The sequence below is a fragment of the Hypanus sabinus genome, chromosome 27, assembly GCF_030144855.1.
Source record: "Hypanus sabinus isolate sHypSab1 chromosome 27, sHypSab1.hap1, whole genome shotgun sequence".
NCBI classification, from domain to species: domain Eukaryota; kingdom Metazoa; phylum Chordata; class Chondrichthyes; order Myliobatiformes; family Dasyatidae; genus Hypanus; species Hypanus sabinus.
The window spans coordinates 23,569,980-23,596,238 of record NC_082732.1 but is presented as its reverse complement, the minus strand read 5'-3'; the positions used below and the strand labels follow the sequence as shown (position 1 = coordinate 23,596,238).

The following is a 26,259-nucleotide window of genomic DNA, read 5'->3' as shown; positions in this document are numbered from 1 at the left end:
CAGTTTCTATTTGTTCTTGTCATTTTTCTTGTGCAGTTGCTATATCGATTTTAGTCTGCACCCTATCATAGATAATCATTCTCTTCTCTCCACCCTTACCCCTTTCCTCTTTACAATTTAAAAGTATGCTTATCACCTTGTTTTTCCTTTCCTGATGGAAGTCCTAACTTGAAACATTAACTCTGGTCCACTCATTAGATCCTGCTTGACCTGCTCAGTGCTCCCAGCATTTGTTTTTATTTCTGTTAAAAGTCAACTAGGTTTATTTAAATATGGAATTAAATGAACTAGATTTATACTAGATTAAAGAGTCACTTCATTATCAATGTTCCAATGATGTATTTGCAAGCACAAAGTTGGAATTTCTCAAGTATTTCACAGAATCTTATATTACAAACTGTAAATAACTTGTATCGTATTTTTGTTTTATTTTTCCCTCAAGTATTCCTTTCCCAACCAGTATCACAGCTGCTCACCAGCATGTACCATGTTTTTAAATTATGAAATGTCTATATAAAGAATATTCTAAACACATTTTTGGAGTCATTACTGACTAAAGCATTTAATAACATAAAGCATAGAAACGCTACCTTCAGTATACAAAAAAAAAAATTGATGCTGAAGGATTAGGGCAAGTGAGCCATAGTTCAGTCAAAGGGATGGGATTTTAAGGATTATGTTTCAAAGTTACATTAGAAGTAGTAAAGCAAGGTGTACTATACATATCAATATTAAAACTGTATAGGGCCTTGGGGTGCCGTGACCCTTAATTCAGGGATGATCAGAGTGACCAGAGGTGAACAGGAACAGATGTCTGAAGTAGACTGTAGGGCCGGAGGAGACTGCAGAGCAAGTGAGGAAGCCGGGCTTTGATGGTGGGGCGGGGGGGAGAAGGCAAACTAAGAAAGAGGAAAACCACTCCATAACCTGCAACCAAGATTGGTCAGCATGTACAGAAGTGATGACTGAACAGAACTTGGTGTGCATCAGGACTGAGAGGCAGAGTTTTGAATGTATATAAAGGGCAGAGCATGGCTAAAATAAAAGTTTCAGAATATTCATATCAAGGTGTAATAAAGAGGTGAGACACCAGGAAACTTCACAAGGGGAGAAGATGGAAAAAATGACTTGGGTAAAGGCACAGATTAGTAGTCAAACATGAGAAAATCTACAGATGCTGGAAATCCCAAGTAACACACACAAAATGCTGGAGGAACTCAGCAGGCCAGGAAGCATGCATGTAAAAAGAGTAAGCAGTCTACGTTTTGGGCCAAGCCCCTTACTTCATCAAGACTGGAAAGGAAGGGGAGAAGTCAGAGTAAGATGGTGGAGAGAGAGGAGGAAGAAGTACAAGGTGGCAGGTGATAAGGAAGGAAATCAGGTGAGGGTGGGAAACAGGAATTGGGAATAATGAAGGTGGAGGGGGCAATTAATTTCTACTTCCCATTCCGACACATCAGTCAATTGCTTTCTTTACTGCTACAATGAGGCCACACTCAAGCTGGAGGAGCAACATGTTGTATTCTGTATGGGTAGCCTCCAACCTCATGGCATGCACATAGATTTCCAGAACTTCCAGTAATTGCCCCCACCCACTGCCCCTCTCCTTCACCATTCCCCATTCCTGTTCCCCCTCTCACCTCATCTTCTTACCTGCCCATCACTTCCCTCTGGTGCTCCTCACCCTTCCCTTTCTTCTGTGGCCTTTTGTCCTCTCCTATCAGATTTCCTTCTTCAGCTCTGTATCTCTTTCACCTATTAACTTCCCAGCTCTTTACTTCACCCCCTCCTCCCTGTTTCACCTTTCACCTAACACTTTGGAATTCTTCCTCCCCTCCTCCACCTTATTCTTCCCTTCCTTTCCAGTCTTGATGAAGGGTCTTTGTCCGAAACGTCGACTGTTTACTCTTTTCTATAGATGCTACCTGTCTGTTGAGTTTCTTCAGCATTTTCTGTGCTGATTAGTCAACAAAAAACTCACTTCAAGTGCAAAACACTGACTGTCTGGTTCAGTTTCAGGAGGTGATGGAATCAGTGAACAGGGCCAGATATTGAGCCTGAACAAAATCACAAACTTTGATCTTCCCAGTCACTGGCTGAAGAAATTTCAAAGCAGTTTCATTCAGAAGGGCAATATATCAGAGGCATCCAAAGTAGAAAAAGTTGTCAAAGGTTACAGGCAGATCAAGAACATTAAGAATGGATGGATTTCAGATATTGATTTATTATTGTCACATGTACTGAGATGCAGTGATAAAGTTTGTTTGTATGCTGTCCACTTGTTACAAAGGACATGAAACCGGTTTCAGAACCATGGGAACTTTGGAAACATGGCTGGTGGGTATCCACCATGAAACTCTGAGAAAATATTGCCACCTTCGGAATCATGGGGTCAGCAAATTATTGCACTTATAGTTTTATGTAAGTAAGTGTATTATATAAAATCAGTGAATTCCCACTTCTTCCAAGAGGTGATTGTTTAAAAACGTACCAGATCCAGAAGCTTATTTGACAGAAGGTTTTCCACAAATTGCCTTAAATTTTCTTGAACAACAGCATTCTTAAAGAATGACACTCTTCCATTGATGACTCCCACTATTGTTGGGTGCTGATATACCCCAATCTGATTTAGCAACTGCCGCTCATACCCTGAATCAATGACACCAATCCCAACACCTGAAAGGAAATCAAAAGTAAGATTATTTATGCACTGTGAACACTACCAGTACTGCCAGTTGAGGTACTGCGGTCCCAGCAGTGCTTTAACATGTTGCATATACATGATGCTTCAGACACACTGGTCAGCTTTGGGAAGATAATGAGAGCAGAACCTGATCTTGTCTCACCCAATGTAAGTTTACAGATGAGTTAACCATCCATAGTTAGGAGCCAGATTGGTTAACTGCAGTAGCTGCTAGAAGAGAATTTCTTAACTTTAAATAGTTTTTCTCATCAAAAATAGTTTTTGTTCTTTTCCGTGCCTTGTGGTGCATTGGGCGACAACCTTGCTGTTTCTTCAGCATTTTGTCTCGTCTTCTTCCCCCAAGGTCAAATTGCCAGCTCGACACTCAACCCAGCAACGATGGAAAGTGTGCAAGGAGCTAGCCAGATTTGAACCTAGAGTTCCTCACCTCGAAGTCTGATGCAGATGCCACCACATCAAATGGCTTCATCAAATATAAGTTTCCAATAAATTCAGAGACCAACCTACCTAGAGGTTCAAGTTCCTGCACCACTTCCTTCCAGATTGGCTCAATGTGAATGCAGCTGAAACACCAGTCCGAAGTCACTTTAATGAGATAGGGTTTCTTATAGCTGTCTGGCACAACTTCATTCATGTACTGAGAGAAATGCAGTAAGTACTTGTCATCAAATGAGTCATGGGCAGAATTAAACTGAAAGTTAAAAACAGACTCATCGAAAAAGAAGCTGTCATATTTATGAAAACTCCGAAAGTGGTGCTGTGGTTGTTGGTGGTTTCCTGGCTGTCCATCAATATCTCCATATTTATCAAAATTCAACCTTTTCTCATCATTTGAAAGAATCTGAGCAAAGAAAAGAGCCAATTAGTTCATGCAGAGGGCACAACTTTCACTTGACTTTGCATTATCTATAATAATGATTCACTGCACACAATCTTAAGGCACCAGTTCCTGTCAGCTTCACCTGTGGCTTTTTGAGAACAACCAGTTGTTGACAACTCCGTTGCTTCAAAGAGCGTTATGTGAGGTCATTCTTACCCTCGGCCATTAGACTCTATAACAAGTCAATCTGTGGCGGGGAAGTGATGACTCCCTCCTGTTAGACTGTTCATGGTAACTTATTTTTTATTCTTTCTAATTTCTTCTAATATTTTTTATCTGTGCACTTGTAATGCTACTGTGACACTGTCATTTCCTTTTGGATCAATGAAGTAAGTTCTTAAGAGACACAAATTCACAGGCTTGAAGGAGATACACAGAGACTACAATGGAAAAGGTAAAACAAATATCACAAGTATCAGGAACTGAGTGCAGACATGATGTGATTTGAAATTTAGAAGAGAAAACACAAATATAAGCAGCGAATCATAAACACAAGCGATTCTGCAGATGCTCGAAATCCAGAGCAACACACACAAAATGGTGGAGGAGCTCAGGTCAGGCAGCACCTATGGAAACAAATAAACAATTGACATTTCAGGCCGAGACCCCTCCCCAGGACTGGAAAGGAAGGGGAAGACGCCAGAACAAAAAAGTGGGGGGGGGGGATGGGAAGAAGCATGTATAGCAACAGTGTACAGGAAAGCATGCAAAAGATTAAATAAAATGCTTAATAGTGATGGGAAATATTTTGGATGAAAAATTAAGACACAATAAATGAAATTAAACAATTTTAAAGTATATGAAAGGAAAGACTCTGAAAGTGTATACAAAGATCTTTGAACGTGGCTAAACAAACTGAAAAGAATCTAAAATAAAATGCTATGCTTCATTACTAAGCAGTTCACCAAGAATTTCAATTGCTTTCAGTTTCTGGGTCACTTCACAAAAATTGATTCAGCATTTCCAGTAAGGACTCACCCTCATGAGTCAATGCAATTTCCACATCTGGAGCCTACAGAATTAAATCATTCTCCTTGGAATGCACTTTGTCAATCCTGCAAGTTCCCAATTACAAATGCTGTGTCTGATTCTGCACTCCCTCCCCTACAACACACTAAATGCCAAGCAACACACACAGAACGCTGGAGAAACTCAGCAGGCCAAGTAGCATCTTGGAAAAGAGTAAACAGACTGCGACTTTTCAGCAGGATGAAGGGTCTTGGCCCAAAATGTCGACTGTTTACTCTTTTCCTTAGATGTTACCTGGCCTGCTGAGTTCCTCCAGCATTGTGTGTGTATTGCTTGGATATAAACATTTTCCCTTGTTTGTGATACGAAACACCAGTCATTTTCTTTTAATTCTTTTAATCCTTAATCAACCCTAAGCCCCTATACTGTAACAGACCAAATACCAATCTTGTTTCCCATCCTTCTACTGTCCATTCTCCAGAATCACTTCAAAAAGCCTCTTGAGGCAAGCCTCAGGTACAAGTGAAAACCTTTTGCACAGCACCAACAACCAAAACTGTCATTCTGCTTGCTACTGCACTCCTTAGAGTGTGCTAGGATTTAAAGGCAAGCATAAAACAAAAGGGAAATTATGATTAACCTTCATAAAACTGAATGGGCTTCAGACAATAATTAGGAGGCATGTTGCAGTATCAATTATTTGGACTCTGCAACAGGATACATATGAGTTGAACAGGTGGCTGAAAAGTTGGTAAATGTAGTTCAGTGTGGGGTAATTTGAGTTTTTAGTACCTCATATGCCTTGCTAATCTGAATGAATTGATCTTCTGCCTTTGGGTCCTTATTCTTGTCAGGGTGCCTGAAGAGAGAAACAAAATCAGTAATAGACAAACAATAGACAATAGACAGTAGGTGCAGGAGTAGGCCATGCGGCCCTTCTAGCCAGCACCGCCATTCACTGTGATCATGGCTGATCATACACAATCAGTACTCCGTTCCTGCCCTCTCTCCATATCCCTTGACCCCGCTATCCACAAGAGCTCTATCTAACTCTCTCTTGAATGCATCCAGAGACTTGGCCTCCACTATCTTCTGGGGCAGAGCATTCCACATTTCCACCACTCTCTGGGTGAAAAAGTTTTTCCGCATCTCTGTTCTAAATGGGCTACCCCTTATTCTTAAACTGTGGCCTCTAGTTCTGGACTCACTCATCAGCGGGAACATGGTTCCTGCCTCCAGTGTGTCCAATCCCTTAATAATCTTATGTTTCAATCAGATCCCCCTCATCCTTCTAAATTCCAGTGTATACAAGCCCAGTCGCTCCAATCTTTCAACATATGACAATCCCGCCATTCCGGGAATTAACCTTGTGAACCTACGCTGCACTCCCTCAATAGCAAGAATGTCCTTCCTCAAATTTGGAGACCAAAACTGCACAAAATACTCCAGGTGGGGTCTCACCAGGGCCCTGTACAGCTGCAGAAGGACCTCTTTACTCCTATACTCAATTCCTGTTGTTATAAAAGCCAGCATGCCATTAGCTTTCTTCACTGCCTGCTGTACTTGCATGCTTGCTTTCATTGACTGATGTACAAGCACACCTAGATCTCGTTGTACTTCCCCTTTTCCTAACTTGAATCCATTTAGATAGTCATCTGCCTTCCTGTTCTTGCCACCAAAGTGGATAACCTCACATTTATCCACATTAAACTGCATCTGCCATACATTTGCCCACTCACCCAACCTGTCCAAGTCACCCTGCATTCTCATAACATCCTCCTGACATTTCACACTGCCACCCAGCTTTGTGTCATCAGCAAATTTGCTAATGTTATTTTTAATCCCTTCATCTAAATCATTAATGTATATTGTAAACAGCTGCGGTCCCAGCACCGAACCTTGCGGTACCCCACTGGTCACAGCCTGCCATTCCAAAAGGGACCCATTAATTGCTACTCTTTGTTTCCTGTCAGCCAGCCGATTTTCAATCCATGTCAGTACTCCGCCCCCAATACCATGTGCCCTAATTTTGCCCACTAATCTCCTATGTGGGACCTTATCAAAAGCTTTCTGGAAGTCCAGGTACACTACGTCCACTGGCTCAAACGTAAGATTCTCAACAATTGTCTGATTAGAGTAATGATTAGGATAAGAAGTTTTAATTTTTAAAAAGCACTCCACTAGGCTAACAGAGACCTCCAGTTAGTATATTTATAGCAACCTTGACTGTATTTCACATTAACTTTATTGAAAATTAATAAAAATCCTGGTGTAACATCTAATAAAGCTCTGTCCACTACAAAGGAAACAACAAAAGATAATAAAATTGAAGACTAGATCATCTGGATGAAATCAAATCTTTTAGGCAGAAACATGATTATGCTAATAAAATTTTCATGTTTTAATGGTCTTCAAACTTTCTCTTAAAGTTTAAGTAATATTTCAAGGTAAATTTATCATTAAAGCACAAATATGTCATCATATTCAACCCTGAGATTCACTGTCTTGTGGGCATACTCAATAGAATCCACAGAACAATAACCATAACAGAATCAATGAAAGACTGAACTAACTTGGCATTCAACCAGCATGCAAAAACTGTGCAAATACAAAAACAAAGAAATAATAAATAAGTAAACAAACAGACAAACAAACAAGCAAGCAAGCAATATTGAGAGCCTGAGATGAAGAGTCCTTGAAAGTGAGTCCATTGGTTGTGGGAACATTTCAATGATGGAGCAAGAGAAGTTGAGTGAAGTTATCCCCTTTGGTTCAAGGGTTTGATGGTTGAGGGATAGTACCTGTTCCTGAACCTGGTGGTGTGAGACCTGAGGCACTTGTACGTTCTTCCTAATGGCAGCAGTGTGGTTAGGGCATGGCCAGGGTGGTGGAGTTCCCTGATATGAATGAAGCTGCTTTCTTGTGGCTTTCCTCTGACAGAGTTTCATGCAGATGAGCTCAATAGTGGGGAGGGCTTTACCTGTAATGGACTGGGCCGTATCCTCAACGTTTTGTAGGATTTTCCATTCAAGGTGTTTCCATATGAGCTATGATACAGCCAGTCAATATACTCTCCATTACACATTTATAGAAGTTTGTCAAGGTTTTAGATGTCATGCTGAATCTTCACAAATTCCTAAGAAAGTACAGGTGCTGCTGTGCTTTCTTCGTAATTGCACTTACATACTGGGCCCAGGGCAGGTCCTCCAAATAATAGCACTGAGGAATTTAAAATTGTTGACTCTCTCTAACTTTGATCCTCTAATGAGAACTGGCTCATGAAATTCTGCTTTCCTTTTCCTGAAGTCAACTCCTTGGCTGACTTGCTGACATTAAGCTGTTGTTACTGCACCACTCAGGCAGATTTTTAATCTCTATTCTATATGCTGATTCCTCACCACATTTGATTTGGCCTATTTGGAATATGGCACAGGAGCTGTGCTTATACACACAGTCATAAGTGTAAAGCGTGTAGAGCAGGGAGCTAAGCACACAATCTTGTGGTGGACCTGTGCTGATGGAGATTGTGGAGGGGCTATTGCTACCAATTCAAACTGACTGGGTTCTACAAGTGAGGAAATCAAGGATGCAATTGCGCAAGAATAGGAGAAATGCTTCACAACAAAAGTAAATCTCTGGACTAATGACCATCCATATACATGAGTGCGTGGCTCGTACCATCTACAAACGTGTAGATGATACCACCATAGTGGACTGTATCTCAAAAAAAACCAATGAGTTGGCGTCCTTAGGTATAGAGAGCCGAGTAACATAGTGTCATGACAGCAACCTTTCCCTCACTGTCAGCAAAACAAAAGAGGTGGTCATTGAATTCAGGAAGTGGGGAGGCACACATGCTCCTGTCCACATCGACAGCGTTGAGAATGACAGCTTCAAGTTCTGAGAAGTGAACATCACCAACGTCTTGTCTGGTCTATTTATACTGACTACTGCCAAGAAAATTCACCAGTGCTTGTACTTCCTCTAGAAACGAAAAAAAAGGCATGTCTCCTTTGAACCTCACTAATTTTTAATCAATGCACCACAGAGAGCATCTTATCCAGAAGCATGATATGGCAACTGCTCTGCCTGTGACCCCAAGAAACAGCTCAGCATGTCACAGAAACCAGCTTCACCTCCAACGGACTCTGTCTACACTGCTCGCTGCATTGGTAAAACAGCCAGCATTTTCAAAAACATAGTCCATCTCAAACATTCCCTCTTCTCCTCCCTCCCACTGGGCAAATGATAGAAAGGCTGAAATCACACATTTCAAGGATGGCTCCTATGGTACAGTTATCAGACTATTGAACAATTCCTTAGTGCAATAAGATGGATTCTTGACAATACAATCTACCCCATTATGACCTGGCATTTCAATGTCTATCTGCACTGCAATTTCTCTGCAACTGTAACAAGTTATTCAGCACTCTATTCCTGTTCTACTTTGTACTACTTCATGTACTGTTGTAATTAACCTGTATGACATGCAACACAAGTTCTTCATTGTACCTTGTGACAATAATAAACACATTTACCACCCCAAATACAAATGAGGTTCAGTCAGAAACTCACCATTCCCGAGCCAGCTGTTTATAAGCTTTCTTTATTTCTGCTTGGGTTGCAGTTCTTCCAACTCCCAGTAACTTGTAGGGGTCAAATTCTATTCCAACCAGCAAAGGGATGTTCAACAGGAAGATTAGAATCACTAGTAATCTTGCAAAAGCAGCCATTCTAGAAACAGTCAAAAATTGTGATATAAAGCATTAAAGATTAGTAGTGAAAGCCAAGAATAAAATGAACATAAGAATTAAAAAGATAAACTCTTTTGCACTTTACAGTTTCCATCCTCGGTCCTAGAACCCCTTGCTTAATGATATTGTTCCAGGGCTTAAAAAGGTTGGGAACTCCTGCCTTGATGAAAAATAATGTGGCCTCAAATATTTTACTTACAGTATAAAATATCAAAAAATCAATATTTCATGCATTAACACTTCATGATAACTTATGCCTGTTGATGTTCATCAGTTGAAAAAAACCATAACTAAGAACAGTAAGAAGCATCAGCCACCTATTCACAGCAAACCTCTTATTTTCAACTATTTTATTGGTTTCTGTTACAGTTCTCATTCTTAGAAATAATAATTGTAACTTTCTACTAAGGTAGTGTATTACCTAAGAAAACAGAGAAACATAGAAAACCTACAGCACAATACAAGCTGTGCCAAACATGTACTTGCTTTAGAAATTACCTAGGGTTACACACAGCCCTCTATTTTTCTAAGCTCCATTTACCTATCCAGGAGTCCCACTGTATCCGCCTCCACTACCGTTGCTGGCAGCCCATTCCACACACTCACCACTCTGTGTAAAAAAAAACTTACCCCTGACATCTCTTTTGTATCCACTTCCAAGCACCTTAAAACTGTGCTCTCTCGTGTTAGCCATTTCAGCCCTGGAAAAAAGCCTCTTGCTATCCACACGATCAATGCCTCTCATCATCTTATACATCTCTATCAGGTCACCACTCACCCTCTGCCACTCCAAGGAGAAAAGGCTGAGTTCACTCAACCAGTTCTCATAAGGCATGCTCCCCAATACAGGCAACATCCTTGTAAATCTCCTCTGCACCCTTTCTATAATTCCCACATCCTTCCTGTAGTGAGGTGACCAGAACTGAGCACAGTACTCCAAGTGGGGTCTGACCAGGGTCCTATATAGTTGTAAACATTACCTCTTGGCCCCTAAACTCAATCCCACGATTGATGAAGGCCAATGCACTGTATGCCTTCTTAACCACAGAGTCAACCTGTGCAGCAGCTTTGGGTGTCCTATGGACTCAGACCCCAAGATCCTTCTGATCCTCCACACTGTCAAGACTCTTACCATTAATGAGGAAAGTCCATCTCCCACCCCCCACCCTCATCACATTCTACAGGGGTTGTATTGAGAGCATCCTGAGCAACTGCATCACTGCCTGGTTCGGAAATTGCACCATCTCGGATCACAAGACCCTGCAGCGGATAGTGAGGTCAGCAGAGAAGATCATCGGGGTCTCTCTTCCCGCCATCACGGACACTTACACTGTCCGCAAAGGAAACGCTGCATCCGCAAAGGAAACAGCATTATGAAGGACCCCATTCACCCCTCATACAATCTCTTCTCCCTCCTGCTGTCTGGGAAAAGGCTCTGAAGCATTCAGGCTGTCGCGACCAGACTATATAACAGTTTCTTCCCCCAAGCTATCAGACTCCTCAATACCCAAAGCCTGGACTGACACCTTGCCCTACTGTCCTGTTTATTATTTATTGTAATGCCTGCACTGTTTTTGTGCACTTTATGCAGTCCAGTGTAGGTCTGTAGTCTAGTATAGCTTTCTCAGTGTTTTTTTAAATTACATAGTTCAGTCTAGTTTTTTGTACTGTGTCATGTAAACCATGGTCCTGAAAAACACTGTCTCATTTTTACTATGCACTGTACCAGCAGTTATGGTCGAAATGACAATAAAAGTTGACTTGACTTGACTTGATTAATGCTATATTCTGACATCATATTTGACCTATCAAAATGAACCACTTCACACTTATCTGGGTTGAACTCCATCTGCCACTTCTCAACCCAGTTTTACATCCTATCAATGTCCCGCTGTAATCTCTGACAGTCCTCCACACTACCCACAATACTCTCAACTTTTGTGTCATCAGCAAATTTACTAACCCATTCCTTCACTTCCTCATCAAGGTCACTGAAAAATATCACGAAGAGTAAGGGTCCCAGAACAGATCCCTAAGGCACACCACTGGTCACTGAGCTCCATGCCAAATATGGCCCATCTAAAATCACTTTTTGCCTTCTCTGGGCAAGCCAATTCTGGATCCACAAAGCAAGGTCCCCTTGGATCCCATGACTCCTTACTTTCCAATGAACCTGGCATGGGGTATCTTATCAAATGTCTTGCTGAAATCCATATACACTACATCTACTGCTCTACCTTCACAATGTGTTTAGACACATCCTCAAAAAATTCAATCAGGCTCATAAGACACGACCTGCCTTTGACAAAGCCATGCTGACTATTCCTAATCATATTATGTCTCTCCAAATGTTCATAAATCCTGCTTCTCAGGATCTTTTTCATCAACTTACCAACCACTGAAATAAGACTCACTGGTCTATAATTTCTGCAACCCTCATAATATTTGCCTAACTTTGAAAAAGTTATAATGGTTCATAGTTTAATTAAACTGGCACCCAAGAAAATGTATGTTGGTATAGTGCATTAGGGGGGATTAACAATTAGATCCCAAGTTAAAGAGATGAGTATTGTTTCACAAGTACAAAATAGCCTTCTAATGTTAATTCTCACATTACACTAATAAGTGTTGAAAGGATATTCAATGGCAGAACTATAGACAATTCTTTTTACAAAAGTTCATAAAATGACACTGTTCAGAAATGTACAATGAACTTACTCAGCCAATTCATAAAGAGTTGATGTTAAAGCCTGGGTACATTTCAGGGCAATGTCTCAGAGTCATAATCACAGACCACTACAGCATAGAAACAGACCCTTCAGCCCTTCTAGTCCATGCTGAACTATCGTTCTGCCTAGTCCATCGACCTGCGCCTGGAGCAAAGCCCTCCACAAGCCTCCCATCCATGAAACTATTCAAATTTCTCTTAGATAATGAAGTTGAACCCTCATCCGCCATTTGCGCTGGCAGCTTATTCCACACTCTCACCAAACTCCGAGGGAAGAAGCTCCCCCTCATGTTTCCCTTAAACATTTCGCATTTCGGGCGCCACTGTTAGCCTGAAGCTGTTAGAGCTAGGGGCATTATGGAGTTCGGAGCTCAGTTCCGGTGTCGTTCTGCAAAGACCTCCCCGTGGACTGCGTGGGTTTTCCCTGATGCTTTGGTTTCCTCCCACAGTGCAAAGATGTACCGGGTAGGTGAACTGGTCATTGTAAATTGTTAGGGTTTGTCAGGGGTTGCTGGGGTGGCGTGGTTCAAAGGGTCAGTAGGGTCTACTCCATGCTGTATCGCTAAATAAGTAAGTCTTTCACCCTTAGCCCATGACCTCTAGTTCTAGTCTCACCCAACCTTAGTAAAGGCCTGTTTGCACCTATACACCCTCAATATTTTGTATACCTGTACATCAATCAAATCTCTCAATCTCCTATGCTCCAGGAAATGAAGTTCTAACTTATTCAACCTTTCCCTATAACTCAGGATCTCAAGTCTCAACTGAACTCTAGATAAGCAGTTATCAAAGAGTGCTGGATACAGATCTGATTGCTATTTTGCTCCAGGTGAATTTAGCACAGGGTGAGAAATCCTGTCTTACCAACAAAACAAGAAAAATGATACGAGGAAATCTGCAGATGCTGGAAATTCAAACAACACACACAAAATGCTGGTGGAACACAGCAGGCCAAGCAGCATCTATAAGGAGAAGCACTGTCGACGTTTCGGGCCGAGACCCTTCGTCAGGGAAAATGATACAGCGCTTTCCCAGCGGATATGACAAATAAACTCTTTTTGGGCTTCCAGTTGGATACAGGTATCGATTTTAACCAACATTTCAATTTCAAACTCTGCCATCTTCATTAGGGACGATGCCTAGGCATGTCTAGTCCGGTCATCCGTCCCTCCTGATTGGTTAGTCCTCATCCAATCAGTTTTCTGCTGTCCCACCTTGTGTACAATTGAATTCCAGTTCTTACTCAGAGTGAGACCTTTGTCTTTGTTAAAATTCTTTTCCTCTAGTTTTATTTCAATGGCTTCCTTTACCAGGCGGTCCCAAAACCCATTGGCATGGCATAGTAGTTTTGTGCCATCCTATGGCCATTGTGAATGCAATGTGATTTCTCCAGGTAAACCCAAACAGATAAACCTCCTGTATTCTGTGAGCTTGCATTGAAAAGTCTGTTAAAATCGATACCTACCCGACAAGAGTTTAAAAGACAAGATAATTACATCCACATCTAAGTTAATATCAGATCATCCAATAAACTAGGAACTTCAAAAAGAATGATACAGAATGGAGGCCTAAAGGCTCTATTCCTTTCTGGGTTACATCAAAAACATTTAAGTTACAGGGACAGAGGTCCTGAATGACTGAGCAAGACCAATGAAGACTCCTGGTTTCTTTCCAATCTGCACTGTTAGGTTATATTACCAAGGATGACAGTAACTTAAATAGCATTTGAGCTGGGGAAAAGGGAAACAAACTTGCTTGTGGACTATACAGCCTGCTTGTGGCGTCGAGGTTAGGGGCTTGGAGGGTTCAGCGGTATTACTTCTTCAAGGTCAGTAAAGAATTCTGTGCATACTCACATTCTAGCCTCACACAAGATGAAAGGCCATATTGACAAAATGCCATAGAGCATGCAGAACCCATTGATCCGTACTCGAGCTTCCAGCAGAGAAGGGAAAGAAATCTGCAGGAAAATTCCCAGGTCATTAAAACGGCAGAACGAAATCAACCAGTTATGTCACAAAAATACACTTACTTTGATATACCAGGCGGATTCATTGCCCTATCGCCGTTTTTCCAGGCCTGTATATTGCCCCATTGCGGTTTAACGTTACTCTGCCAGCTGTGTACCGGTCTGATTTACCTCTCGCAGCGGTCGCACCTCTGAGCCACAACCGGGGGCAAACGTTCAGCTTTCTCATCGACCGACCGGCAAGGCCGCAGCATCGGCGCTCGCCTCGCCAGCGCCGGCTTCCGGTTTGGTTGCCGTCGCTTCCCGACTCACTCCCAGCCCGTTGCCATGGTTTTGAAACCTACGTCAAAATTAAACCCCCCGAGCTATCGGAGCGGGAAATACAAAGCAGCAAGGGACGAATAGTTCTGGTTTCCGGAGGTTATGGCTGTGCTGTGATGCGTTCTCGGCCTTGACATAAGTTGTAGGTACTTCAAATTGTAGGCCAGGATTCTTACTGAGATTGGACAACTGTTGAGGCTGCAGGGTCTTGGCCTGCGAATGTATTTCATATGGATTCCTGCCCCTCTTGGGTTGAAGGAAACGAGGTGGCAGACATTCTTGCCATGCAATCACTTAAAATTAAGTATATAAATGTAGTGGTGCCTTGGCATAAGGAGGAGATGAAAGCCATAATTAAGTCTATTCAATCGCTGTGGCAACAAAGCTGGGGTAAGGAAAAGAAAGAAGGACATTTATGTAAAACTATATAAAATGGGAGTTCAACTGGGAGCTGCTTATAAAAGGAGGGGAAGAAGTTATCCTTAGAGAAAATCTGCAGATGCTGGACATCTAAAGCAACACACACAAAGTGCTGGAGGAACTCAGCAGGCCGGGCGTGCGGCCGGGCTATGGAAAAGAGTACAGTCGACGTTTCAGGTCGAGACCCTTCTGCAGAACTTGATGTGTATGTTTCAAGAAGTTGTACTTGCATGTTTATGTATTAGACATAATCATCATCATCATTTTGTGCTGTGTTGTATGACATGGGCAATCATGTTCTTATCTATGACCATGATTGTTCTTGGCAAATTTTTTTACAGAAGTGGTTTGCCATTGCCTTCTTCCGGGCAGTGTCTTTACAAGACGGGTGATCCCAGCCATTATCAATACTCTTCAGAGGTTGTCCGCCTGGCATCAGTGTTACATAACCAGGACTTGTGATATGCACCGGCTACTCATACGACTGTCCACCACCTGCTCCCATGATTTCATGTGACCCTTATTGAGGGCTTAAACAGGTAGTACGTCTTGTTCAAGGGTGACCTGCAGGCTGGTGGAGGGAAGGAGCACCTTACAACTCCTTTGGTAGAGATGCCTCTTCACCCTGCCACCCAATTAGACATACTAGAGTGAAAAATTCCCTGTTCTGAATTAATATGCATAACCCTGGCATTTGTAGGGAATGCACTTGTGAAGATATGGTGCAACATATGTTGTTTAAATGCAGTTACAATGAGGTGCAGAGGAAATACCTAATTGGTAAAATTGAGATCTTTGGGACAGACACAGTTTAGCAAGGAACGTTTGTTAGGATGTAATCTATATAAGTGCGTATTTGACTTTCTGAAAAGCATTAGATTTTTTGATATTATTTGAGCTTTTTATGGGGAAATTTCATGGGTATACAGTACTTCCTGCCTCTGCTCCACACTCCCAACTCAGCAGGTGTACTGCCACCTTATGTTCGTCTGCCAACTGCCATTAAGTTTTACAAGAAGGAGGAAGAGGTATGGTTTGTACATTCATCAGTTCTGTTCCAAAGAGATTACAAACTGGTGCTTATCAGAACAATGCAAGATTATGCCGGGAGAAAAAAGCTAATTAGACCATCTCCTTGCAGTTTGGATAAAAGGTCATTGACCTCATATCAACTCTGCACTTACTATAGATGCTAACTGACTTTGCTGGGTAACCTTGGTTTCAAAAACTGAGTTATTACTTGGATTGATGTTTATCACGCGAAGGTATGAAATAGGATATATTCGTCAATGGCTCAGATTTGCTTTCGGTTTCATTTCAACTGGTCTATGTCAGCTCTGTTCGTAGTCCTAGTCAACATAATTCCTTTCTTGTTCATATTTAGCTAGATCCTCCTAAAGTAAACCTTTGTTATGTGCCTCTTATTTATTTCAGCAATACATTCAGCTTCCTCACCATCCACTGATAAACAAATTCCTTCTGAATTCCTTACAGAATCTATGAGTACTTTAGTTTGTTTTTTTTAAATTTGTTTTTCATTTTCTGTTTTCTTCATGAGTGGAAATATTTTATCTGCACATGGACAAATCCCTTTGTGTCAACTTGGCTTTCCTTCATCTTTCTCTCTTTTAGAAAAAAAATGGGAGGAATGCTCTCCATGAAAAGTAACCGGCTTAATTATAAGTAAAACAGAAAAAGAGACCAAATAAATAAAACGGAGGACTTTGATGGTAAGTAAGTGATGTTATAGTACAGGAGTCTAATAGAATGGTTAACCATTAATTGAGAGGAAATTCTATTGCATCAATAAAGAGTTAAATGGAACAAGCATTGAATCTAGTAAAACCGATTGCTAGATGCACTTGTGCATTGGGGCACATATAGTAGATATAGTAGGGATATACAGATATAGCAGGAACCACAAAGGAGTGTATGAACCAAAAATATACGCTCTTTGGAGAGTGTGTGGTCTGCTGCTAGGCATGGCATAGGTGTGCAGCTTATTCAAGGGCTCTTCACAGATTGACTCTGGAACATTCTGTATGCATCGTTGTGCCCTGGGATGAGTAAGTAACATGATGCAATCCTTAAAAATACAATACTTTTTCACAATCAAAATTACAAAGTTTAACATTTCATTTCCCTTTTTAAAATTAATGTTTTTTAACCTGCATTGCAACTTATCATCATGTGTGCATCTGTATCTCACTCTTCCTCTGATTATGCAAATTTACTGGGCAGAATGAAAAAGTTCAGTTGGCCAAAAGAGGACTATCCAGTTTACTCCTACTCTATAGGCATGTGGGCTGTAGCACCAAGATTATTATCTGCACTTTTTAAATGTCATGGTGCAGACACTGAGTCAGAATCAGGTTTAATATCACTGGCGTATGTTGTGAAATATGTTGCTTTGCAGCAACAGTACATTGCAATACATAATAAACTATAAATTACAATAACAAAAGATATATACTGTATATAACTAAACTAAACAATTACTGTGATAGGTGTAAAACTAAAGTTGCCACTTTGTCACATATGTTCTGGTCATGTTCTTCATTAAAATCTTTTTGGAAATCTTTATTTTCTACAATTTCTAAAGCTCTGAAAATTAATTTACAACCTAATACATTGACTGTACTATTTGGAATAGTTCCACATCATATTCAAGGTATTTCACCTTCAGATCAACATGTCATTGCATTTGTTATATTCTTGGCAAGAAGGGCTATTTTATTAAAATGGAAAGATACTCCTGTCCCTACATTAATCCAATGGTTTTCTCAAGTAACGTTATGTCTCAGTTTGGAAAAAATTAGTAGAACTTTTGATCCTCGATTCGATTTTGAAGATGGGGCCGTTTTGCCAAATATTATCATTTAATTTGAATTATTTTATATGGTTTCCTTCCAATTTTATTCTATATGAACATGAATTGGCGGTTGATGATTCTTTTTCTTTATGTATATATAAATGATGGTAAGACGTATTGCTCTGGGGGTTGATTCCTAATGGTGTTTTTTTTCTTTTTTCTTTTTTTGTAGTTAGTGGTGCTTTTTTACTTAGTTGGGGTTCTCTTTTTTTTCTTCTTTTCCTTATAAAAAATATATTTTTTTCATTTTCATATATTATGATCAGCTCTTTTTTCCTTCAGCTTTATTGATTAGTATATATATCAATTTGTTGAAGTTTTGTATCATTTTGTGGCTGTGGAAGATTATGTATCAATAAAAAGATCCTAAAAATGAAAAAAAACTAAACAAGTAGTGCAAAAAGCGAGCAAAAAAAAAATAGAGGTACTGTACATGGGTTCATTGTCCATTCAGAAATCTGCTAGTGGTTGAGAAGAAGATGTTCCCAAAATGTTGAGTGTGTGTCTTCAGGCTCCTGTATCTTTTCCATGATGTTATCAATGAGAAGAGGGCATGTCTCAGATAATGAAGGTCTTTAGTGAAGGATGCCTCTTTTTAGAAGCATTGCCTTTTGAAGATGTCCTTGATGTCGGGGAGGCTAGTGCCCATGAGGAAGCTGGCTGAATTTGCAACTTTCTGCAGCTTTTTTTCCGATCCTGTGCAGTGCCCCCCCCCCATACCAGATGGTGACGCAACTAGTTAGAATTCTTTCCACAGTACACCTGTAGAAATTTACGAGAGCCTTTGGTGACGTACTTAATGAAATATAGCTGCTGTGGTGCCTTTTCCGTAATTGTGTCAATATGTTGAGCCCACAATAAGTCTTCAGAGATATTGATACCCAGAGTTGCACATTCCAAGATTCCCTGCATGAATTTCTTTCTGTTATTCTACCAATTACTTTAAAACTATACCCTTTGGTGTTGACCTTTTAGTGAATCCTTCTACCTAGGCCTTAAATATTAACATTAATTAAATTATGCCTTTGCCTCTATGCCAAATAAAACATCTTAATCTACCCAATATTCTCCAGTCCGGGTAAATTTCATTTACAATATATCCTCTCTAGAATGGAGAAGTGACCAATGAATAATTTCAATAAATGATGCATTATTTAGTTACAGTAAGAGGATTCAGCTTGTCAGAGAAGCACTTGGAATATTGTGGTTCATTTCCCGTTAATGTATCGAAAAGGGAACCTTATTTTTGTGACTTTTCTGTAATGTGTACTGGAAGTGTACTTCAACTCTCAACTGACTTAAGTTTACTACCTACCTAAAAGATTCATAGTTTCTAGAGAAGCTCTGTATTAAATTCAATAATCATCTCAAAGTTCCAAAATAAAGGAAATCACATTTGCAACACTCTTAGGATGTCCAAACTACTTTACAGCCACTGAGGTATTCACCTTTTATAGATCGTCCTGTTGTAACATGGACAAAGTCATTGGAGAGACACTGAAGCTGAATTGGATACAGAAGTGTTTTATTCAGCAAATTGAGACACTCTTGGAGGAAGAGGCCTCTTGACCCAATGTTACATGACATTTTAATATGCTAAAGATCAAAGGTAACAGCAGGACAATTCTATAGTTACAATGTATCTACAATGCTTCCTTTGAATTACATATAGTTTCACAACTCCTTCTTCACACCCACACTCCAGACACCCAAAATAAATGTCAATTAGCATTGTGTAGTTTGATATTAACTCCTGTCCACAGCTTCAGGAAAACTATTATTCTGGGCTGCATTTTAAATTCTATCTGCAATCCAAATTCAAATCTGAAGAGAGGCTGCTGTTGAACTTAATATTTGTTATCTACCTGAACTCCAGAATATGACATATCAACCCGATATTGCCACACATGAGTGAGTGTAAGAATTAGTAGAATAACTTGTGGCTGAGGAATTGGTGCAAAGGAAAGGGATCACTGGGATCTCTTCAGGGGAAGGTGGCCCGTACAAAAAGGACGAGGTACACCTGAACCTGAGGGGACCAATATTTTGTGGACAGGTTTGCCAGAACTGTTGGGAAAGGTTTAAACTAATTTGGCAGGGGAATGCAAACCAGAGTGATAGGGCTGAGACTGGGGCAGTTGGTGTACAAGCGTGTAGTGAGACTGTCAGAAAGGACAGGCAGGTGATAGGGCAAAATTACAGTCAGTGGGATGAGATAAAGTGTAATAGGGGCCAAAATTGAAAAGGGTGATGAATACAGGGCTAAAGATGCTGTATTTGAATGCATACACTATATGGAATGAGGGAGATGATCTTGCAGTGCAGTTAGAGATGAGCAGGCATGATGTGGGCAATGCTGAATCATGGCTAAGAGAAAATTATAGCTGGGAGCTTAACTTACAAGGACACTCATTATATTGAAAGGATAGGCAGGTAGGCAGAAGGGATGTAATGGGTCTGTTGGTAAAAAAAAAAATTATCAAATCCAAAATGTAGAATTCTTGTGGGTTGAGTTAAGAAACTTCAAAGGTAAAAAGACCCAGATGGGAGTTATATACAGGCCTCTGAACAGTAGGTGTGGACTACAAGTTACAACAGGAGATAGAAAAGGCATATGAAAAGGGAAATGTTGCCAAAGTCATAGGGGATTTTAATGTGCAGGTAAATTGGAAAAATCAGTTGGTGCTGGATCCCAAGAGAGGGAATTTGTAGAATGCCTATGAGCTTGCTTTTTAGAGCAGCTTGTGGTTCTGCCTACTAGGGGAAAGGGAACTCTAGATTGGGTGTTATGTAATGACCAAATTTAATTTGGGAGCTTAAGATGAAGGAACCCTTAGGAGGCAGTGATCAGAATACGGTAGAATTCATATTGGGTACCAGCCTCCATGGTATCCAAGACATCTTTAAGGAGCTGAGCCCTAGGAAGTTGGAGTCTATCTTTAAGGACACCTACCACCCACTACCTCTGTTCATTGTTATCATCCAGAAGGAGGTACAGGAGCCTGAAGGCACACACTCAAGTGATTCAGGAACAGCTTCTTCCCCTCTGCCATCTGATTTCTAAATGGACATTGAACCCATGAACACTACCTCACTACTTTTTTTTTTTTTTTGCACTACTTAGTTTAACAGCTACTTAATATACACTTACTGTAATTCAGTTTTTTTTCTTTATTTATCACGTATTTCATTGTATTGCTGCTGTAAAGTTAACACATTTCACAACATATGCCAGTGATATTAAACCTGATTCTGATTCTGGATTTGCCCTGCTGTATGAGAAGGACAAGCTAAAATCAGATGTATCAATATTAAAGTGGATTAAAGGGAATTACAGAGGCATGAGAGAGGAGCTGGCCAAAGGATTGGAAGGGGACACTAGCAGGGGTAACAGGAGAACAGAAATGGCTGGAGTTTCTGGGGGAAATTTGGAAGGTGCAGGAAAGATACATCCCAAAAATGAAGAGTATTCCAAAGGGAGGATGAGGCAACCATGGCTGACAAGGGAAGTCAAAGACAGCATGAAAGCAAAAGAGAGGGCATACAATTTAGCAAAAATTAGTGGGAAGGTAGAGGATTGGGAAGTTTTTAAAAACCAACAGAAGACAAATAAAAAAAGGCCATAAAGCGAGAAAAAAATGAAATATGAAGGTAAGATTGCCAATAATATAAAAGTGGATACCAAAAGCTTTTTCCCCCCAGATATATAAAGAATAAAAGAGAAACAAAGGTGGATATTGGACAGCTGGGAAATGATGCTGGAGAGGTAGCAATGGGGGACAAAGAAAAGGCAGATGAGCTTAATAAGTATTTTGTATCAGTCTTACTAGCAGAATGCCAGAAATGCATGAGTGTCAGGGAGCAGTAGTGATTGTTGTGGCTATTACTAAGGAGAAGGTGTTTGGGAAGTTGAACATTCTGGAGGTAGAGAAGTCACCTGGACCAGATGGACTACACCCCAGGGTTCTGCAAGAGGTAGCTGAAAAGATTGTGAAAACATTGGTAATGATCTTTAAAGAATCACTAGGTTCTTGAATGGTTCTGGAGGACAGGAAAACTGCAAATGTCACTCCACTCTTTAAGGGAGCAAGGCAGAAGAAAGGAAATTATAGGCCAGCTAGCCTGACTTCAGTGGTTATAAAGATGATGCAGTCTACTATTAAGAATGAGGTTTTGAAGTACTTGGAGGAACATGACAAAATAGGCAAAGTCACCTTGGTTTCCTTAGGGGAAATTTTGCCTAACAAATCTGTCAGAATTCTTTGAAGAAGTAACAGGCAGAATAGACAAAGGAGAGTCAGTGGACACTGTTTACTTGGATTTTCAGAGGGCCTTTGACAAGGTGCTACACATGAGGCTGCTTAACAAGATAAGAGGCTTTGGTATTAAAAGAAATTTACTAGCACAGGTAGAATATAGGCTGACTGGCAGGAGAAAGAGTCAGAATAAGGGGACCCTTCACTGGTTGGCTGCCTGTGACCAGTGGTGTGCCGCAGGGGTCAGCGTTGGGACTGTTTCTTTTCAAATTATATGTCAATGACGTGGATGAAGGAATTGATGCCTTTGTGGCCAACTTTGCAGACGATGCAAAGTAGGTGGAGGGCAGGTAGCATTGAGGTAGCGAAGTGGCAGATGGTCATGCAGTTTGGTGGAAAGAATAAAGGTGTGGACTATTTTCTAAGTGGGGAGAAAGTTCAAAAATCAAGGGTGCAAAGGGACTTGGGAGTCTTCATATTGGATTCCCTAAAGGTTGACATGCAGATTGAGTCAGTGTTAAGGAAGGCAAAAGCAATGTGAGAAGACATTCATAATATAATAACATAATAACATAAATTCATTATGAGAGGACTAGAATACATAAGTAAGGAAGTAATGCTTGGGATTTATTAGGCATTGGTCAGACCACGCTTGGAGTATTGTGAGCAGTTTTGGGCTCCTTATCTAAGAAAAGATGTGCTGGCATTCGAGATACTCCAAGAGGTACACAAAATTGATCATAGGCATAAAAGGATTAACATATGAGGAGTGTTGACTCTACCTGTACTTGCTGGAGTTTATAAGCATGGGGGGGGGGTGGGATCTTCTTGAAAACTGGCTAATACTGAAAGGCCTAGATAGAGTGAATGTGGAGAGGATGTTTCCTATAGTGGGGGAGTCTAGGACCAGAGGGCACAGCCTCAGAATAGAGGGATATCCATTTAGAACAGAGGTGAAGAAAAGTTTTTTAGCCAGAGTGTGTTGAAACTGTGAAATTCATTGCCACGGATGGCTGTGGAGGACAAATCATTGGGTATATTTAAAGCAGAGATTGATAGGTTCTTGATTAATCAGGGTGTCATAGGTTACAGGGAGAGGCAGGAGAATGGAGTCAAGAGGGATAATAAATCAGCCATGATGGAATGGTGCACCATACTCGATAGGCCAAATGGCCTAATTCCGCTCCTATGCCTTATGATTAGGTGGTAAGAGTCATTCTGTGGCAAGGCCTTCTGTGATGCAAAGGCCATGGTTTGAGTTTGGAGGAATGGGGCTGATGAGATGAGGATGCAGGGGAGATTTGTTCAAGCCCCACAGGGCAGTTGAAGAAAGAATTTCTACAGCTCTCTTTCCTTCATCCCTGTGTTTAGACAGCTGCCAAACCTGAATAAAAATGTTTTAAACTATAACAATGTAAATAGTTAAACAGCTCTAAACACTTCACACAAGTTGAAAGGCTAAGAACAGCTTAAGTGCCATTTTTAAGTTTGCTAATGACATTGCTGTTGGCTGAAGCAAAGGTGGTGAGGAATCTGCAGAGAGGAGGGAGTTTGAAAATCTGGTTGAATCTTGCCTCAACAACTCCTCACTCAACATCAGTTAAACCAAAGAGCTGATTATTGTCTACATAAGGAAGAAACCAGGGGCCCATTAGCCAGTCCTCATTAGGGGACTGGAGGTGGAGAGGATCAGTAACTTTAAATTCAACTGTGTATTATCATATTAGAGGATCTGTTCTGGGGCCAGCACATAACTGCAATTTCAAAGAAGCACCTCTACCTTCTTAGAAGTTTGGGCAGATTCAGCATGTTCTCTAAAATTTTGCGAAACGTCTACTGATGTACAGTGAGAGTATCCTGACAGGTTGTATCATGAATTGCTATGGAAATACCATTGCCCAAGAATAGAAAAGCTTACAAGTGGTGAATGCAGCCCAGTCCATCACAGGAAAGGCCTTCCCCATAAGGAGAGCTGCCACAAGAAGGCTGCATGCATCGCCAAAGACCCCCACCCCCACCATCCAGGCTATGCTCCCTTCTCACTGCTGCCATTGGGAAGGAGGTGCCACACCACCAGGTGCAGAACAGTTATTACCCTTTTACCATCAGGCTCCTGAACCAGCATGGATAACTTCACTTTCCTCAACTGAACTGATTCCACAATCTATGGACTCAATTTGAAGGACTCTAAACTCATTCTCGGTATTATTTATTTATTAGGTTTTTTAAATTTGCTGTTTGTCTTCTTTTGCTCATTGGCTGTTTGTCAGACTTGTATGTAGTTTTAGATTGATTCAATTGTATTTGGTCTACTTGCAAGAAACAATCTCAGGGTAGTATATGGTTACATACACACATACTTTGCTAATACATTTACTTTGAATTCTTTGGACTCTTAGCACAGATGTTACTCAAGCCTTCCTTATAAATATACAGAGTTCCTGCAGTATCCAGACAAGAATTCCTGTTCTTGTAATCATAGCTCTCATGAAATGTTATCTGTTTGCACGTGATCCTTTGTAATATGAAACTTGTGCAATCTCTTTTCCAAGAATAGATTGGTTTCACAGAAATGGGAGAGGAGAGGGCTGAGAAACCCTAGTTATTAGCCAATGTTTCCTGACACACTTACGATCTCCCTAACCTCAAAATGAAGCCATATACAGCCTTTGAGAACAAGGAGGCTTAGTTCATGAGTTAAGGAGCAGGTCATTTTCTTAAATCTTTTATTTTCTTAAAACTCACATCATACTTGACCACTTCATTTTCATCATGGATGTCCAGTCCCTATCTACTTCAATTCCCCATCAAGAAGGGGCTTAAAGCTCTCTGCTTCTTTTTCAATAAAAGAACCAACCAGTTCCCTTCCACCTCCACTTTCTTTGCCCGGTAGAACTGGTTCTCACACTCAAACAATTTCTCCTTCAGTTTCCCCCACTTCCTCCAAACTCAAGTGGTAGCTATGGGCATCCACATGGGCCCTAGCTATGCTTGCTTTTTTGTTAGCTACATGGAACAGACCATGTTCCAAGCCTTCACCAATAAATCTTCCCAATTCTTCCTCTGCTACATTGATGACTGCATTGATTTTACTTCATACACCCATGCTGAGCTCGTCAATTTCAAGCCTCCAACTTCCACCCTGCCCTTAAGTTCACTTGGTCTATTTCTGACACATCCCTCTCCTTTCTCGATCTGTCTCCGTCTCTGGAGACAAAACTGTCAACCGTCATCTTTTATGAACCTACTGATTCCCATGGTTATCTTGACTGTATCTCTTCCCACTCTGTCTCCTGTCAAAATGCTATACCTTTTTCTAAATTCCTTCATCTCCACCGCACGTGGCTTTCATTTCCAGTACATTCCAGTCCAGTACATTTCCTTTCCAGTCCAGTGCCCTTCAAAGAACAGGGTTTCCCTTTCTCCACCCACAATTTCTCCATTTCCCAAACATCCACACTCACCCCATCTTACTGCTGCCTTAACAGTGATGAGAGTTCTTGTTCTTTCTTACCACCCCATGAGCCCCCGCATCCAACACATCATTCTCCGCAACTTCTGTCAACTGCACCACCCCCCCTGCGCCTTACACAGGGATTGCTTCCTCTGTGATTCCCATGTCCATTCATCCCTCTTGGCACTATCCCTGCAAGTGGCCAAAGTGCCCATTCACCTCCATTCAGCATCTCAAACAGTCCTTCCAGGTGAGGCTGTGAATCTGCTGGGGTCGTCCATTGTGTCCGGTGCTCCTAATGCTCCTCTACATTGGTGAGACCCATCGTAAATTAGGGGACCTCTTTGTTGAGCACTTGTGTTCCATTGCTGAAAGCGGAACTTCTCAATGGCCACTTTCATTCAAATTCCCATTCCTATTCCAATATGTTGGTCCATGGCCTCCTGTTGTGCCAAGATGAGGCCACACTCAGAGTGGAGGAGCAACAACTTATATTCCCCCTGGATAGCTGCCAACCTGTTGGCATGAACATCAATTACAGAAAAAAATCCCTCCCCTCTTCTTCTATTCCTTATTATGGCCTCTTACCTATCTATCACCTCCCCTGTGTCCTCTCCTCCTTCCCTTTCTCCTATCAGATTCCTTCTTCTCCATCTCTTACCTTTTTTAGTGTGGCGTCTTCCCCCTTCCTTTCTAGTCCTGAAAGAGAATCTCAACATGAAATGTCAACTGTCTGTTCATTTCCATAGATGCTGCCTGACCTGCAGAGTTCCTCCAGCATTTTGTGTTACTTTGGATTTCCAGCATCTGCACAACTTCTCATGTTGATGTCATTCACATCAGCCTCCACAGCTGAATGACTGCCAACTGTACCTCTCTGTTACTATGTTCATTCAGCAGTCTTACATTATTAGATTTTTGCCCAACATCCA

General features: G+C 41.0%; 1 protein-coding gene across 3 annotated transcripts in view; it reads right to left on the bottom strand.

Annotated features, from left to right (window-relative positions):
- Positions 1-14,320, bottom strand: part of dnajc16 (DnaJ (Hsp40) homolog, subfamily C, member 16) — a 39,652-nt gene extending 25,332 nt beyond the window's left edge. The window contains exons 1-6 of one of the 3 annotated variants that reach the window (XM_059951959.1): positions 14,068-14,320; positions 13,892-13,995; positions 9,129-9,287; positions 5,346-5,412; positions 3,212-3,545; positions 2,492-2,676 (exon numbers count right to left, since the gene is read on the bottom strand). In XM_059951959.1, coding sequence (XP_059807942.1) covers positions 2,492-2,676; positions 3,212-3,545; positions 5,346-5,412; positions 9,129-9,287; positions 13,892-13,944 — 798 coding nt within the window. In that variant the 5' untranslated portion in view covers positions 13,945-13,995; positions 14,068-14,320. The remainder of the gene's footprint in view (positions 1-2,491; positions 2,677-3,211; positions 3,546-5,345; positions 5,413-9,128; positions 9,288-13,891; positions 13,996-14,067) is intronic. The other 2 variants (XM_059951960.1, XM_059951961.1) reach the window with 2 other exon arrangements.
- Between the last annotated feature and the right edge of the window lie 11,939 nt (positions 14,321-26,259).